A 16,170-nucleotide genomic window follows, 5' to 3' on the forward strand; every position below is an offset into this window, starting at 1 on the left:
TAATGGTTCAAATGATGTCTCTAATTCTTATTTATAGAAATAGATTGTCCTGTGGATGAATTTCAAAAGTTTTCTGTTAATTAAGCAATATAAAAATAAACCAAGTTAAGGGTTTGGGGTCATGTTTTTTTACATACAGAGTATGAAAGTTGTGTGTTCATTGTTCAAAACATTTGGGGAGGCAGCGGAGTCCTGGCTGTTGTCACACCCATCCCTTCTCCCAGGCGGTTCTTTCCTGCTTGCTTCTACTCTCGGGGTGTTGGTTTGGGGCTTTGGAAATATCATTTTTCAGATGAGAACCTGACAAATATCAGAATAGGATGATCTCACTACCTTGAGCTAAAAGGAGACCAGAGTTTCTGAATTGGTTGAGATAATTAAAAATATATACCTGAAGTTTTGATTCTTAAACTCATAGTGCCTGAAAAAAGGGGGGGTGTTGGGTAGAGAACAGCACCTTGTGTAATCGTGACCAGCAATGGTGGCTCGTCTCCCTAGTGTGCACGTGTACTGCAGCTGTGCACAGACGCAGAGGGTCCGTGTGATGTCACAAACAGTTTGTACTGTTAGTTTGTGTGGTGTTGTTTCTCAAGAAAGGTAACTTTATTTTGCCTTTGGATTTTTGTCACAGAATTTTTTATAATAATTTAATGCACTGGAGTGTATATATACAAGTTAATATTCTTCAGCAATGTATAGAGCGCACTAATTTTAATTGTGATCAACCCCAAAGATGTGTGTACACCTACAGCAATATTATTATTAGTAGTACTGTTATTGTTATTATTATTTTTCTTTTTTAAAATGTTTTCTTTTATTAATTAGCAGGAAAATTTATTATTATTAATATAATAATAATTAGTATTAATACTAATATTAATATAATTAATAATGATATTATTATTTTTCGAAACAAGGTTTTTCTCTATAGCCCTGGATGTCCTAGAACTCATTCTGTAGACCGGGCTGGCCTCAAACTCAGAAATCCACCTGCCTCTGCCTCCCAAGTGCTGGGATTAAAGGCGTGCGCCACCACTGCCTGAACAGCCAGATTTTTAGTGCATGGAATTGAAGATTTAGAGAAGTGATATACAGATTGGCACCATTACACTACATAACAAAACAAAACAAACAGAAACAGAACCTCCAGACCCACTTAGTGGGCAGCCTGAGCAATGGTTATGACATTTATGCTTACTTTTCGTAATGGACAGTTTAGTATGTACAGTGGATATATTGATGGCTGCTATGGCTTCCCTGTCCCGAGAATTTATTGTGCTTATGTTGGTCAGGCTCCCTGTAGTGCTGCATTTGGAGCTGGGGTCATCTTCAAGTGTGGGGGAGACTCTTCTGTGCACTGTAGGATGCTTACTTAGCAGTACCCCTGAACTCTACCCACTAGGGGGCAGGAGCAATCTCCTCCTCCAGGTTACCACGCCCAGACGTGTCTGCAGCTTCAAATGTCCACTAGGGGGCAATCCACTGCCCACACCCTCACCTCCAAGGTGCGGAAGTACTGAGAAGTAGGTCAGACTTCTGGAGCCCTGGTGTTTGCTTTCCAAGGAGGAGTAATGCAACTGGCTTGTGAGGGACAGACAAAGCAGGAACCACCTCCCCTGATGAAACGCAGACAGAATACCCCCAACAGTCAAACCAACCAAACGGAGCGTTATCGGTTAGTGAGCGATTGAGACTCCATCTTCTCTCAACAACCCAACAAGGATGTATATAATTTTCCAGGTATAAGGGTTAAGAAACCCAGAGGTTACAAGGCCTGTATTCACCTAGTAGATGGAATGTGAATCCACAGTCCCCATCAGATCCTACGGAGCGCACACTCCGTTTCCTGCACAGAGTGGCGAACACCAAATGCTACATCTGAACAGTATTTCTTTTTGTTTCCCGGTTAACTGAAGGAGACGAACCAGCAAACACACTTTAAACTGCAAATTGGTTAGAGTTAGGTTGAGCATTCTGGTTTGCTTAACTTAGACTTAATTTAAATAAGGCTGGCAGGTGCAGGCATAGCAAGGAAATACGGGGACCCAAAACTTGTCTGTCAGTGTAAGTTAGAAGGCTTCTGTGAGATCTGGGTGGCCCTCCTGCCTGTCACAATGCGTGGGCACTCTCCTCCCATGTAGGCAGGGTGGTGGCTGTGGCTGCAGCATGGTTCTCCAGTGCTGAAAGCCCATCTTTGGTCTACAAATAAATGAGGGGAGACGTTGAGTGTCTGTGGCACACATTCCCTTAATCGACGCTTAGACACATAGTGTTGCATAAATGGTCCAGAAAATACAAATTTAATAACCATTGAATTATCTCAAAAAGCGTGTGCTTTTTTAGGTCAAGAAAACAGGAGGATGTAAGAGACTCAGATGTTGCCTTTTCCCATGAACTGTGTGGAAGTCCGAGAAAACCTGCCTCCTCTCGCATGTTAGGGGTGGTCGCAGCAGCACCCAGGAAAGGGGACAAACCTATACAAATGACGGGCACTCCAGGGACATCTACACGGGACAGAGGAAAAGTAATTTCATGAAGTTACAGTGTATTCAAATCAGTTATTCCCACCAGCGTTTCTACATGGTCCAAGATGTGACTTTGTTGAGTGTGAAATGCTTGGATTTGGCAGAGCTGGATTAAACCCAGAGGCAGGCTCATCCTGGCTCAGCTAGTGCAGCTGTGAACTCATTGCTTGCAGGCAGTGTGCTGGCTGGGGTCTTGTCAACCAAACACAGCTAGAGTCCTTGGAAGACTCTAACCTCGGCTGAGAAAACTACCTACCCATCAGCCTGTGGGCACGTCTGGAGTGCATTTTCTTGATTGATGATTGACAGGGGAGGGCCAACATAGATCCCTGGGCTGATGTTCCTGGATTCTACACAAAACCAGGCCGAGCAAGCCATGAGGAACAAGCCAGTAAGCAGCACTCCTCTATGGCCTCTGCCTCAGCGCCTGCCTCCAGGCTCCTGCCCTGACGTCCCTCAGTGATGGAGGTATAAGCTGCGATAAACTCTGTCCTTCCCAAGATGCTTTTAAGATAGGCAATAATTATTTTACACCAGCCGATTGCTGGTACTTTCTCATGTGCCTGAACTTTATGAAGCCACCACTCAAAGATTCAGTCAATTCTTAAAACTGACTCAATTTGGAAGTTATTTTAAAATTGGAATACTTTTATGATATCTGTGTTCTTAAGAAAAAGAAATCAAGCCAGCCTAATGCCACGCTTCATATTTAGAGTGACAGGGGAAAATGCTCCACTATCTATGTATTAAAAAAGAAATTCTTGGAGATGTTAAAAGCACATGTCTACATGGGCACTTGTACTCACATGCCCATACCCCACACATGCACATAAATAAAAAGATAAAAATGGATATTAGCCCAACAGTTCGGAATATCCAAGATTCAATTCACAGACAATATTAAGCCCAAGAAGAAGGAAGACCAAAATGTAGATGCTTCAGTGCTTCTGAACAAAATACTCACAGGAGGAAATATGGACACAAAGTGTGGAGCAGAGACTGAAGGAAAGGCCATCCAGAGACTGCCCCACCTGGGGATGCATCCCATATGTTAGCCAAACCACCAACAGCCACCAAACCCCTACATTATTGTGGATGCCAGGAAGTGCTTGCTGACAGGAGCCTGATACAGCTGTCTCCTGAGAGGCTCTGCCAGAGCCTGACAAAGACAGAGGCGGATGCTCAAAGCCAACCATTGGACTGAGTGTGGGGGTCCGGATGGAGGAGTTGGAGTAGGAACTGTAGGAGCTGAGGGGGGTTGCAGCACCATGAGGGAAGCGACAGTGTCAACAGGCCAGACCCCCCAGAGCTCCTGGGGACTGGACCACCAACCGAAGAGTACACATGGAGGGACCCGGGGCTCTGGCCACATATGTGGCAGAGGATGGCCCTGTTGGACATCAGTGGGAGGAGAGGCCCTTGGGCCTGAGAGGTTTGGATGCCCCAGTGTAGGGGAATGTCAGGGAGGGAAGACAGGAGTGGTTGGGTGGATGGGGGAGCACCCTCATAGAGGCAGGGGGAGAGGGGATGGGATAGAGGGTTTCCAAAGGGGAGACCTATAAATGTAAATAAAGAAAGTATCCAATAAAAAAGATAAAAATAAATCTTAAAGAAATGATGTTTAAAATCCAGTAGCTTCGTATTTGTCTCATGTAAAGTTTCTTAGTAGCTGGCTTGTTAGAATAAGAGATTACATGGGGCCAAACTTAAATTCAGATACTTGATACAGAGGTCCTAGTACACACAGGATGACATCCCACTACTGTGAACCAGTGGAAGAGATACACACACACACAGACACACACACACACAGACACACACACACACAGACACACACACACACACACACACACACATGTATGTGTGTGTGTTCCTATCCTTGATAGAAAGGATATACAAATGTATACACACACACATATATATAGTTCCTATCCTTGATACAAAGAATATATACATGCACACACACATATATGCATACATGCATATATATCAGTCCCTATTCTTGATAGAAAGGATGTACACATGTATACTCATACATGCATACACACACATATCAATCTTTATCCTTGATACAAAGGATGTACACATGTGTACACACATACATGCATATATGTACATATGCATATATATCAATCCCTCTTCTTGATAGAAAGGGTGTACACATGTACACACACACATACACACATATATACATATATTCTCAGTCCCTATTCTTGATAGACGGGGCCTAACATCATCTTACTTTCCTTCTCTCACTGAATACGTAAAATGTTCTCTGCACAACTACGAACTGAATGTACTTTATATGCTGGCTCAGAAATGATTGGCTCGGGAATTAACACCAAAAAGGACAATGAGGAACAAGGAGGAAGACTGGGGTGATTCCCAGTCTCAGTGAGACCCAGTACTCAGAATGGATTGTCTAATGCCTGAGCCTTCATGATCACTATATTTATTCCTTTCAGTCATTAATTAGCTCTCACTTCCCCAAGGCCAAGGCCAAGAAAATCTCCAGGTCAGGGCCTTTCAGTCAGGAGTGGAAACTACAAATTCAGTATAATAAACAACAAAAGGACTACCGCATCTAAATATAAAGTAACAAGACAAAAAATAGTAACTTGACTAATTTCTAAAAGTACCTTAAATATTTTTACTGACAGAAAACCTCAGTAAGAAATGATGAAATAATCTTAATAATTTTATAGGAAAATTCTATTTGTAAGAACATTAGAAATTTACACCCAAGGAATACCTACTGACAGGTTCCTGGCAGGCTCTGAGGTAGGCACCAGGGCTCTAGGCTGTGGATCTGGCCCTTACATGCATGGCACATACATGGAGCATAGAGGCTGGCCCTTATATGGAGCATACACAGAGCACAGAGGCTTCTGGGATAGACAGACATCATACGGCAGAGTAAAGGCAGGAGAGCAGTCAATGGAGTTAGGAATCTGGAGACCTTACCTAAGGGGTAGGTGCTTTCTCAATCCCACCTCAGTCCTTCAGAAACACTTTCATAGACACTAACACTTCAGTTGCTACCTAACTGTGGTTTCTCACTGAGGCTACCGAATACACTTGGACTCTCATTTCTTACATATGTCCACCCAGAAGTGACTATTTACCCATATGCCCCAAATTCAGTCTCAGAAGACAAAGCTAGGCACAGTGTGGAGGCGGGTCCTGGAGGCTGCCTGCCGTAACTGGGCAGCAACCTGTCAGTGCCCCTTGATGAGGAAACTGAGGCATTCCACCACAGAAGAAATTCCCCTGGAACTCAGAACTGCAGTCCTAACAACCTCAGCTCTCTAGGAAACTGGATTTGGCTTACGTGTTCAGTTTTGTGTAAGCATGTTCGAAATGGTTCATGGAGTGTTTCACTTTGAAGTTAATAAATAAAACCATCTGCACCTATTGTGTAGAGAATCTTTGGTATACAGAAGCACTGTGGAATGACTACACCTAACCTCGCCTATTGTCTCTCAAGCCTCCCTTTTGCTGATTTGTTTCGGATGAGAGCATTTAAAATTTACTTTCAGTAACTTTTATACATATGTAATTTTAATGATTCAAGAGGCACTATTTCTTTAAGATGAAATGAACAAGAAAGACATCGGTTAACAACAATATCAACCAACCAGAACCCCCAGAGTACACATGGCGGGACCCATGGCTCCAGCTGCATATGTAGCAGAGGATGGCCTTGCTAGAGACATCAGTAACAGCAGAGGCCATTGGTCCTGTGGAGGCTTGTTGCCCCAGTGTAGGGGAATGCTAGGGTGCCGAGGTGGAAGTGGGTAGATGGGGAGCACCCTCATAGAGGTAGGAGGAGGGGGAGTGGATAGGGGCGTTTTTTTCAGAGAGACCACCAGGAAGGGGGCTAACATTTGAAATGTAAATAAGGAAGAATCATCCTATGTTGATTATTTAGTGCATGTGTGCAGACCTGTGTCACAGGCAACATCTGGAGGTCAGAGGGCATTTATTCCTTTCCTCCTAGCATGCAGTGGGGTCAACGTGAGATCGAACAGTGGTCCTCAGGCTTGGTTCTAAGTGTCCTTACCCGTTGGGCAGAGACAGCATGATGAAAGCACACAGATTTGGACATAAGTCTTAGTTTTAAGACATTCATGTAAGTGTGGAGGCGGGACAGTGGCGTTGAAGGAATGAGGAGACCCAGACATTGCTGCTAGCTTCATCTGATCTTCTTGCTGGAACATGTCACTATTTTCACTCCATGATTGGGTGATGTGGTTGGGTGACATCATGATTGTGTGCCTGCTGGGTCTGAATGTCCTTCCAAGCTGACCCTAAAGCTAACACGTTGTGCCTTAGCATTAAAGGCAAGGCATGGGCGGGAGGTGGGGGTGAGCAGGTTATGAGGGTGGTTGAGCAGGTTGTAAGGGTGGAGCCTTCATGACTGGAGTCAGGGTACTTTAAGGAGGCCTGGGCGAGACTGCTTCCTCCTTGCACCATGTGAAGATGCAGCAAGCAGGCACTGTGAGGCAGAGCGAGCCCATCTCAGACACCCACTTGCTCCTGCTTGTTCTCCAACATCTCAGCTTCTGACGCGGAGAGTGATAGATACATGTGTTGTTTATGAATTATTCAGCCTAATACATTTTGTTACAGAAGCTTGTCCAGACGGAGATACTTGCCAGGAAAGGAAGCTATAAGATATGTTTATTCACTTAAAAAAAAAAAGGCCAGGTAAGAGGGGAACCCATGGCTCCCCAGAAAGCAGAGTGCTCCCGGGAGAAATGCCTTTCTGGGTCACACAAACTCAGGGTTCTAAGCCGAGAGCTCAGGCTTCAAACACTCTCTCTCCTAGTTTATCGTTTTCGGACTGTCCCAATAACGTGACAGCATGCTAAACAGAACTATGAATAGCCCCAAAGATTCTCTCATGGGCATACAAGCATATATGTGCATGTATACTTGTGTAGGAGGTGTAGGTGTAGGGTGGGCGTGGCTGGATGTCCATGAACAAACATGTAAAACCTAGAGCAAAAATATAGGCAGAACCTCAGACCAGTCACACCTTAGGACTTGAGTGTGTGTGACAGGAGAGGCTAGGGCAGTGGAGATGAGTCTGCAGCAGGAGGAGAGCTGGGTCCTCAGAGGGCATGACTGTAAGGGAAACAGTCATACACCTTCACACCCGGCAGCACCAGGAAGCTTTGCACTAGGGCTGAGGGCAAGTAGAAGCTTTTCATAAGAAAGAAACCTCCAGCTTGTGCAAGCACTGCAGTAGGGGAATTTATTTTCATCACAAACAAAACTGTAAGCTGAGGAATTCTAGAGGTGATGCCCTCTGGGGGGCAGGGCAAAAGTGGATGCAAAATGCTTTGAAGGGACCATCTCCATCCAGGCTACTAAGAATCTCCTCAGAGAAGAAGACACATTCATAATAGAGTTTCATCTGTTAAGGAAATGGACGGCGTACCCTAACACAAACACACACACACACACACACAACCACAACCACAACCACTGGGGATTTTTGCCTTGGCACCTGAGGTAGCTGAACAGCAGTCCTTTTTGGAGGGAACAGTGTAGAGAGATGGGACAAGGTATCATCTCTCTCAGGCTTTTCTTGAGCTATAGCTGAGAATGAGCGTAATTCTGATCCGTCTGTAACATTTTCAAGAACGTAGAATATGGGGCTCGAGAGATGGCTCAGCATTTAGGAGTATTTGCTGCTCTTCCAGAGAACCTGAGTTCAGTTCGAAGCATCCACATAGGGTAGATCACAGCTACCTGTACACATGATGCATGCACACACATAGGGTAGATCACAGCTACCTGCACACATGCATGCATGCATGCAAACATGCACACACATAGGGTAGATCACAGCTACCTGTACACGTTTCATGTATGTGCCACGCACACAAATACATAAATCAAAATAAATCTTTAAAAAAAATACAAACTGTTCATGATTGAAGTCAGAAAGACTATATAAACCTTTAGAAAAAAAGTCTATGGAAAAAAAAGACATATACAAGATCACATAGTCCTCAGAGAAGAGGAAAACAGTGGCTGAATTGAAAACCTTAATATGGATTAAAAAGATTAGACACACCAAAGAGAATTTAAAGTTATCTGGATATAGCTCTGAGGAAAGACCCCCAATGTAACACAGGGCAGGACAGTATGGACATCAAAATCGTTACATGAATTCTGTTATGAACATTTTGGACCTTAGAACATCTTTTAGAAGATGGGGCACTAACACTGGATACCTGAACTCTTTTTAAGTGGAAAAGAAAAAGTGGTCCTAGGGCCACACTGTGCTGCAGGCACATGCTGCTAATGCGTTCTTAAAAAGTGGCTGATTGAGACCGTGCCCATCACTGAGTCACAGATGCTAGGACGTGGGAGTAGCCTAAATGCCCAGCTGAGCGGACGAACGCAAATGCGGTTCCTATAAACAATAGAACTCTGTTCAGCTATTATGGAAATGACATTTGCAGGTAAACAGACGGAGTGAAATAACCCAGACCCAGAAGGATCAGCATCCCAGGGCCTCCCTCACAGGCCAGACAGTGCCGGGGCTTCAGATTTGTGTTGAGAAGAGAGATCCTAAGGGTCGAGGGGGGAGGGTAGAACACAGGTAAGGAAATAATGCAGAAGGAAGGTTAAGGTCAGGAAGGGATGAGACGGTAGGACAGAGAGGAGAGGGTGGGAAAAGAGGTAACTGACCCTAAGGATGCTTGGAAAATTAGAACCACCTGTATAAGGAACCTGGGAAATTGAGAACGTCTTAATCAAGACACCCCACACCCCAAATGTGAGCAGCACCTTCTAATAGCAGCCCAGATACAAAGAGGATTAGCAGTGGGGCATTATTTGCCTGATGGTGGTTTGGCCTTGCCTCTTACTGCTGAGCCAGTTTATCTTGTACTGCTACTGTGCTATGACTGCTTTGCTGGCATCAAAGCCAGTGTTGCCTGACTTCCAAGGGTGACTGAGGACCAGTGTCTCTCCAGAAACCCTTTAGGTCCTAGGTGAGTGAACTTCAGACCATTGAGCCACTCAACCTCAAAGACCTAGCAACTACACAGTTCTCAGTCTCTGGGTGTGATTCAGCTGTTGTTATGATTTTAAAGTAAGCCGTCTTAACAAAGTCTTTTAACACATCCGTTTGTTCTATTGGTTCTGTGTCTCTAACAGCAGTGGTTCTCAATCTGTGGGGTACAGTCTCTTTTATGGCTTGAAAGACTTTCACAGGGTTTGCCCAAGACCATTAGAAAACACAGAAATTTACATTACGATTCCTAACAGTAGCAAACTTAGTTATGAAGTAGCAACAAAGAATTTTATGGTGGGGGTCACTACAATATGAGGAACTATACTGAGGGTCACCACATTAGGAAGGTTGAGAACCAATGCTCTAGAGGAAGCTGGCTAAAACACCTCTCTTTGATTTGTTGGCTGAGTGTCCTAGAGCCTCCAAAAACAATACAGGTCATCTTCATGGTTCTTGGCTGCCCAACGGAACTTGATGGTAAGACTCCATTGCTGAAAACATCACACATTTCTGCCATAGGATGTGGGGATTTCAAGATGGTACTGACAGGGAGATTTATCCCTGCTGATTGGCCTTCATGGTACAGTCAGATGCTATGTAGCTTGCTGGGGGTAAGTCATCAATAGCCTTACTGGTTGTAACCGCCATGAACTACAGCAATGACCAATATGTAACAGGGGTGCTAGTGCTGTCGGGGTAACCGCCCAATTCCTGCTTGGATATAAGAGCTGCTCTACAGGAGAAAAAGAAATGTTTGGTGCTGTAAATCTTGCCAAGAACTCGTGGGTGGGGAATTCACAAGGCTCAGGAGTGAATCTACCGCTATTATTTTGCTAAATGGACACAATATCAAATTGCTTTCCAAACTTATATCTCTATACTCATAAAACAGCGCAGCCCTCAGACCTCATTAGACCTGCAACAAAGATTGGTGAGTGCAGAAGATCACAAGTGACCAGTGTGTGGCGTGTCAGCGGCACGCTCAGTCACAAAGGTGAGACACAGCATCACGCCCGCCCTGCATGGCTCAGGGACTACCGTGAAGGAGAGAGTAGAAAGAGTCTAAGGCCGAAGTCTTAGCCTTTTTACCTTAAGTGAAATCTTTGTTAGCTCATTCTGCTTATTTACTTACAGACCACGCATTTCATGATGCGACTTTTAACCCCACTGCTTGCGACAGGTACCTTCCTCCCACTAGCTCCTCTCTTCTCCTCCGTTGTACTTGGCTTTCTCTATACACGATTACATCGACCACTTAATAACTCACTAAGAATGCGTGCTGCCAGTGAATCTATGGTACAGCGTAGCTTTCAACTAGAGCCTTATCCCGAGACATTAAAATGTGAACATCCTGTGTCTGATGGACTGTGGCAGCTGATTCTCTAGGTCCCAGGCTGAGATCCACATTTAAGGTCTGGGTGGCATTTTACATTTCTTTCTGGCACCAGAACCCACTGTGACTCCCTCAACTATCTGCTGTGTGTTTCTGCATCCTGTATCACGCCAGCCGAGGAGCTTCAAGGCTCTTCTGCAGCTGGTGCTGGTGCTGGTGTTGGGATCTTCATGGCTGCCACGCGAAGGTTGACTCTTCCCCGCCACTATTCTCTTATAGGCACTTTATAAGCATTTTAAGTTAGTGGCCAGCCCCGTACTGTGAGAGCCCGTTCCCGCCACATGTGGCTGGCCCATGCCTGTAATTTCAGCATTTGGGAGGTAGAGGCGGGAGGAATCAATTCTAAATGAGACTCTGCCTCAAAACACACAGGACATAAACTGTTTCTCTTCAGAAAGATCCTGTATAACTCTCCTCCATGTTGTCTTAAAATTAGTTCCTCATTTATGGTAAAACAGGCCAGCTTCCACATCAATGTTTAAATATTTATTCAGTTGAACCTTTCACATCAGTTTAATAAAGCTAACTTTTGGGGGAGAACTCTGTCTGGGGTGTGACAAAAAAGCTTGTAGCGAGGAGGAGGAGGAGGAGGAGGAGGAGGAGGAGGAGGAGGAGGAGGAGGAGGAGGAGGAGGCAGGTAAGCCCTTACAGAGAGCAACGGCGTGCTTTTAGGATTTCTACTCTGGGAAGGAACCTGCCCGTCTGCATGCTCTGATCCTGTATACCTGCACACCCCAAATGCTTCAGGGATGCTAATTCATGTTTGATCATGCAGTTAGAATAGACCCATTAACACACTGAACACACCCCTCGCACCCCTCTACAGCATTTCTTCCATGAGACCTATTTATGTATGAAGGCGGTTTGTTGGTGTCTTCAGACTTAAGACAAAAGGACACAGTAGACATCTCAACAGCACTTTCTATAAAAAGAATGTTTTATTCAAAAATAGGATCTTTTCAAAAAAGAGAAAACTTTTATGTACAGTTACTCTGTTTAGAAACAGTCAAAAACACAATAAGAGAAACTGAGATTTCGAAATTATGATTGGTTAACATGCAATACTGTTGGTGACATCTTTCCCTCACTACATTCCGGTAATTCACATTTGTTAAGATAGTGGTTGGGACGACAGAAAGGCGCTGTAGGAGTTCTTCCCTCCTACATGCCACCCTTCCTGGAAGACAGAAACGGCAGTGGCTCGGCAGTGCAATGTTCAGCATGTAATTTAAAGAGAAAGCCCGTGGTTCCGGCCTTTCAAACTGGGGAGGCTCCAGCCATTTTCTTAGAGTGTCAATGGTTTTTCAAAGATCTGAAAAGAAATTTAATTGTTTTCTAACATTCAAAAGTTTTTACTGTTTATATTCACAAGCAAATCCAGAGTGATTTTAAGGACAAAATTGTGACTTCAAAGAAATCACAAGTGGTGTTTTGCACTCTGCCTTCCCCCTCTGGCCAGAGGAACTCATTATCGGTCACCCCAGTGGCGAAGCAGGGCCTGAGACCTGACCTCTGAGAGTGCAGCCAGGGCCTCCCAGACAGTGATTGCGGTAACGTTCAGCGCCTTGGCTTGGTCCCTTGAGTTCCGGCTGGCTTCAGAGACAGCCTCCCTTTCTGCTTAGGTCTGCACAGTCCTGTCAGGAAGAGAGTCAAGAAAGGAACCGCGGGCTGCTTTTTAATTTTACATTGCTTCATAGTTAGAAGAAAGCTGCAGCCATTGAGGGTCATTAATTTACAAGTAAAAATAGACAACACAGCCATAAAAAATAATGGAACTCGAAGAAGACGAGAACTTGATTCAGAGCAGAAACTGCAGGTGGTCCCGCCTTGTCCCTGCCACCCTGTGGGATGGATTGGTGAGTGTCTGGCACCTTTCTGAGTCCTTAGTGACAACATTTCCCATAGGATCCCATAGCCAATAGACGGCTTTGTTTTGTTTTTTTCTTTCATGACTCAAAAAAAAAAAAAAGCCCGATCCTTTCAGTGACATCACAGGGATGAATGCAACTGCCCGCCAACAGTGACTACTTGTCAAATATAATCGGTTGTCATTCTCCATATAAATAACATCTATAAAGAACAAAATGAAGTTGCTATTGAACTTATCTGAGGCAAATTTACAAAGCTCTTAAAAACAATAGGCCAACTTCATAAGGCCATATAAGAAGAGATTACCTATAAATCAAACTGTCCTCCAATACATTTTAATAATTAAATAGTTAAATATGACGCTGGATCAACAATGATCCCAGACAGTGAGAGGACCAGTCCCATTAGTCCCACAACTTGATGAGGCCATCCCATCCGCACGTGATGACCTTGGATGTCTCATGAGGGTGCCACACAGCACCTATGCACACTTTGTCATGGGCCTTAAAGCGACTGTACAGTTTTGTGGTCTTCCAGTCCCAAATGTTTAGTTTCCCATTTCCGTCTCCTGAGATCACGTAGCTGCAATGCAATGAAAACAAACCCTGGTCACTTGTACACCTTAACTGGTGAAATGAGCAAGACGCAGCCCTCTCTACCCCAAGAAACACCAATGTGAGGTATGCAGAAGAAAGAGCGTAGGAAGTGGTCCGTAGTCACACATCTCCAGTCCCCCCCCCACACACACACGCTGTCAGTCTAAGCGTTAGAGAGTCTCTACACATGCAGACTGCACGGAAGAACCAGCTTCACATGTAGCCAGGGAACGTGTTAGGCACACTGTACTGCAATCACGTTTTACACATCTTTAGCTTCGATATGCTCTGATTCAAAGACTGAATCAGAATTAGGAAGCTGAGGCCTAATTACCACACTACATAAAAAAGCCACAGGCCTATCTGAATTCTTTGCACCTATGTATTTTTAACCAAGAGTTGGGAAGTGAATGCAGAGATTTCACTAATTGTGACCTAGAAATATCTGAAAGCTGTCCTCCTGTTTGCAGTGTGGACACTTCTGCAGGCGAGACGGAAGCTCTGTTCAACAGTGACGCACCGCTCTTCTGGAATCTGCTCAACCACAGCGACGTGGGGCCGCTGCTCAGAGAGAAATGTCATGGTGATGCAGACAGGGATTGCTAGGTGGCCACAGGACACAGGCCTAGCAACATCAGGAAGCACACTGAGGAAGACCCCACAGGAAAGCCCATCTAATTTTACAGCTCATTAACTTTATGTCTGCCCTTTTCAAAGATTACACATGCAACTTCACAAGCCACGGTGATCTGTGAAGTGCACTCTACACGTACATCACGTGTGAACATGAAGACTTCACTTACCTCATGTCTGGGGAGAAGTCCACCTGACAAGCGTAGCCGGCTACCATGTGCCCCTTAAAAATCTTCTTCTTATTTAATCTGAATCGGTTCTGTGCTCCAAAGATTAAGATTTGGTTATCCATTGACTGGCATGCTAGCCATTTCCCTGTAAGATGCAAAATAGCTAATTTTAGAGGAGGATTTAAACATTTTTAAAATGTTTATTTAAAAATATATTAGCTTTCATTACACCTTTGTTCCAAAATACTTTATAAGATCAGAAAAGTAAGTTCCTGTGGCATCTGTAGTGTTATAGACCAGCCATTGGCAAGAGGGATTCTTTTATCTAACGTAATGGACTCTGCCGCTGTAACCGTACTGCCACCGAGTACTCTTCTGAGTTGAGCTTTTTACTTTTTAAAAATAAGGAAACAACATCCAAGCCTAGTGTCCATACAAGTAAGTTATTAATAAAACATGCTAAGTGGAATTAGTTTCTAATAAGTCCAGACAATAGAACTACAGAATGGAATAGACTTGTGGTAACTATTAAAGACATGATAAACAAAGGATTATTAAATAAAACTGCACTAAAAATGAGGATAAGCAAGACCATATCAACTGTTTCTTAAAGGTACACTGCTTTTCTGTACCCAGGAGTCGGCAAACTCCCAGGCCCTGCATAGTGTTTACTCGAGTCTGCTAGAGTGGTAAAAACACCTAAGTGAGGAGAGGGCTAAGAGATGCTTAAAATCCTACACGAAGTCTTGAATCCTGATGACAAGGATATGATATGACTGTCAAATAGTGCCTACGCACTGCTTTTCTAAGAGTGACAGGGTTCCTGCAACTGCCGCTGAGCTGCATAGAAAGGCAGACGGGAAGCAGATTCTCTCTGCCTCCATGCCCTCTTCTACACTCAGACACCCCTGAAAACAGTCACTTTACACCCTCACGAGAGACTGATTGTATCAGTATGCCTATATGTAGCACAATAACCTAGTACTTCAAAGGGTTATCAGATAGAAATTATTGCTCTTTTGTTTTGTTTTGCTGAAGGGACTCTTTTGGAGATGTAACTCCCCCTCACAATCCTCTGCACCCCTTCTTTTCAGCTTGGGTCCTGCAAAATGGCTCCCACAGAGAAGGGGGAGAGAAGGGCCTCGGCCATCAACAAGAATATTCCATTAGGGCTGGAGATGGCTCGAGCACTGGTTAAGCACGGGATGCTCTTCCAGAGGACCAGGGTTCATTTCTCAGCACCCACATGACAGCTCCAGAGACCCTCATACAGACATGCATGCAGGCAAGACACCTAGGCACATAAAAAAATGGCGTCATTAACACTCCCAAGTGCATCCACGCAGTGAGTGGGCTGCATGGCCCTTGGCACTCAGACAGACAGACAGACACTGGCCACGAAGGAGCTGGGACTCCAGATGCGAGCGCCCACCGATGCCAGCTCAACCAAGCTGACTGGGCTGGAGCAGTAGAGTCCCGGATCATATCTGGGCACGGGGGTCCACAAGGCGCAGCGAGGACGGGGCTCGGCGGCGAGCTCTACACTGCATGGCCTCACCCTGGGACCGCTCCCAAAATGAAAAGAAACTGCGCGGACTAACTTCTCAGTGTCACATACGGGTGGGTGGGTGTGAGGCTTCATTAAAAGGCCTCTTACATGTGAACTGCCAAAACGTTCTCATTCTCAGACCAAAGTTTTCTATTCCCTTGAAAGAAAAGCATTTAATAATGCTTTACTGAACCTGATTTGTGTTGGAAAGAAAATTATTAAAAACTAAGAAACAAAAAAAACAACTGTAAGAAAAATCCTTAACATTAACTATAAATCACTGATTCTTTTATTTTTTCAAAACAAGAGGGTGGGCGAAGTGCTTCACATATGAAAACCAGTAATTACTCCTCATTCTGATAAGGTTTCCCTGCACGGGGACGGCACCACACGGGCAGC

General features: G+C 44.6%; 1 protein-coding gene across 1 annotated transcript in view; it reads right to left on the minus strand.

Moving 5' to 3' along the window:
- Nucleotides 1–11,873: 11,873 nt before the first annotated feature.
- Nucleotides 11,874–16,170, minus strand: part of Cdc40 (cell division cycle 40) — a 53,514-nt gene continuing 49,217 nt past the window's right edge. The window contains exons 14-15 of the mRNA XM_052163542.1: nt 14,223–14,367; nt 11,874–13,405 (exon numbers count right to left, since the gene is read on the minus strand). Of these exons, the coding sequence (XP_052019502.1) occupies nt 13,228–13,405; nt 14,223–14,367 (323 nt within the window). The 3' untranslated portion in view covers nt 11,874–13,227. The remainder of the gene's footprint in view (nt 13,406–14,222; nt 14,368–16,170) is intronic.

Source organism: Apodemus sylvaticus, chromosome 19, assembly GCF_947179515.1.
Source record: "Apodemus sylvaticus chromosome 19, mApoSyl1.1, whole genome shotgun sequence".
In the NCBI taxonomy this organism is placed as follows: domain Eukaryota; kingdom Metazoa; phylum Chordata; class Mammalia; order Rodentia; family Muridae; genus Apodemus; species Apodemus sylvaticus.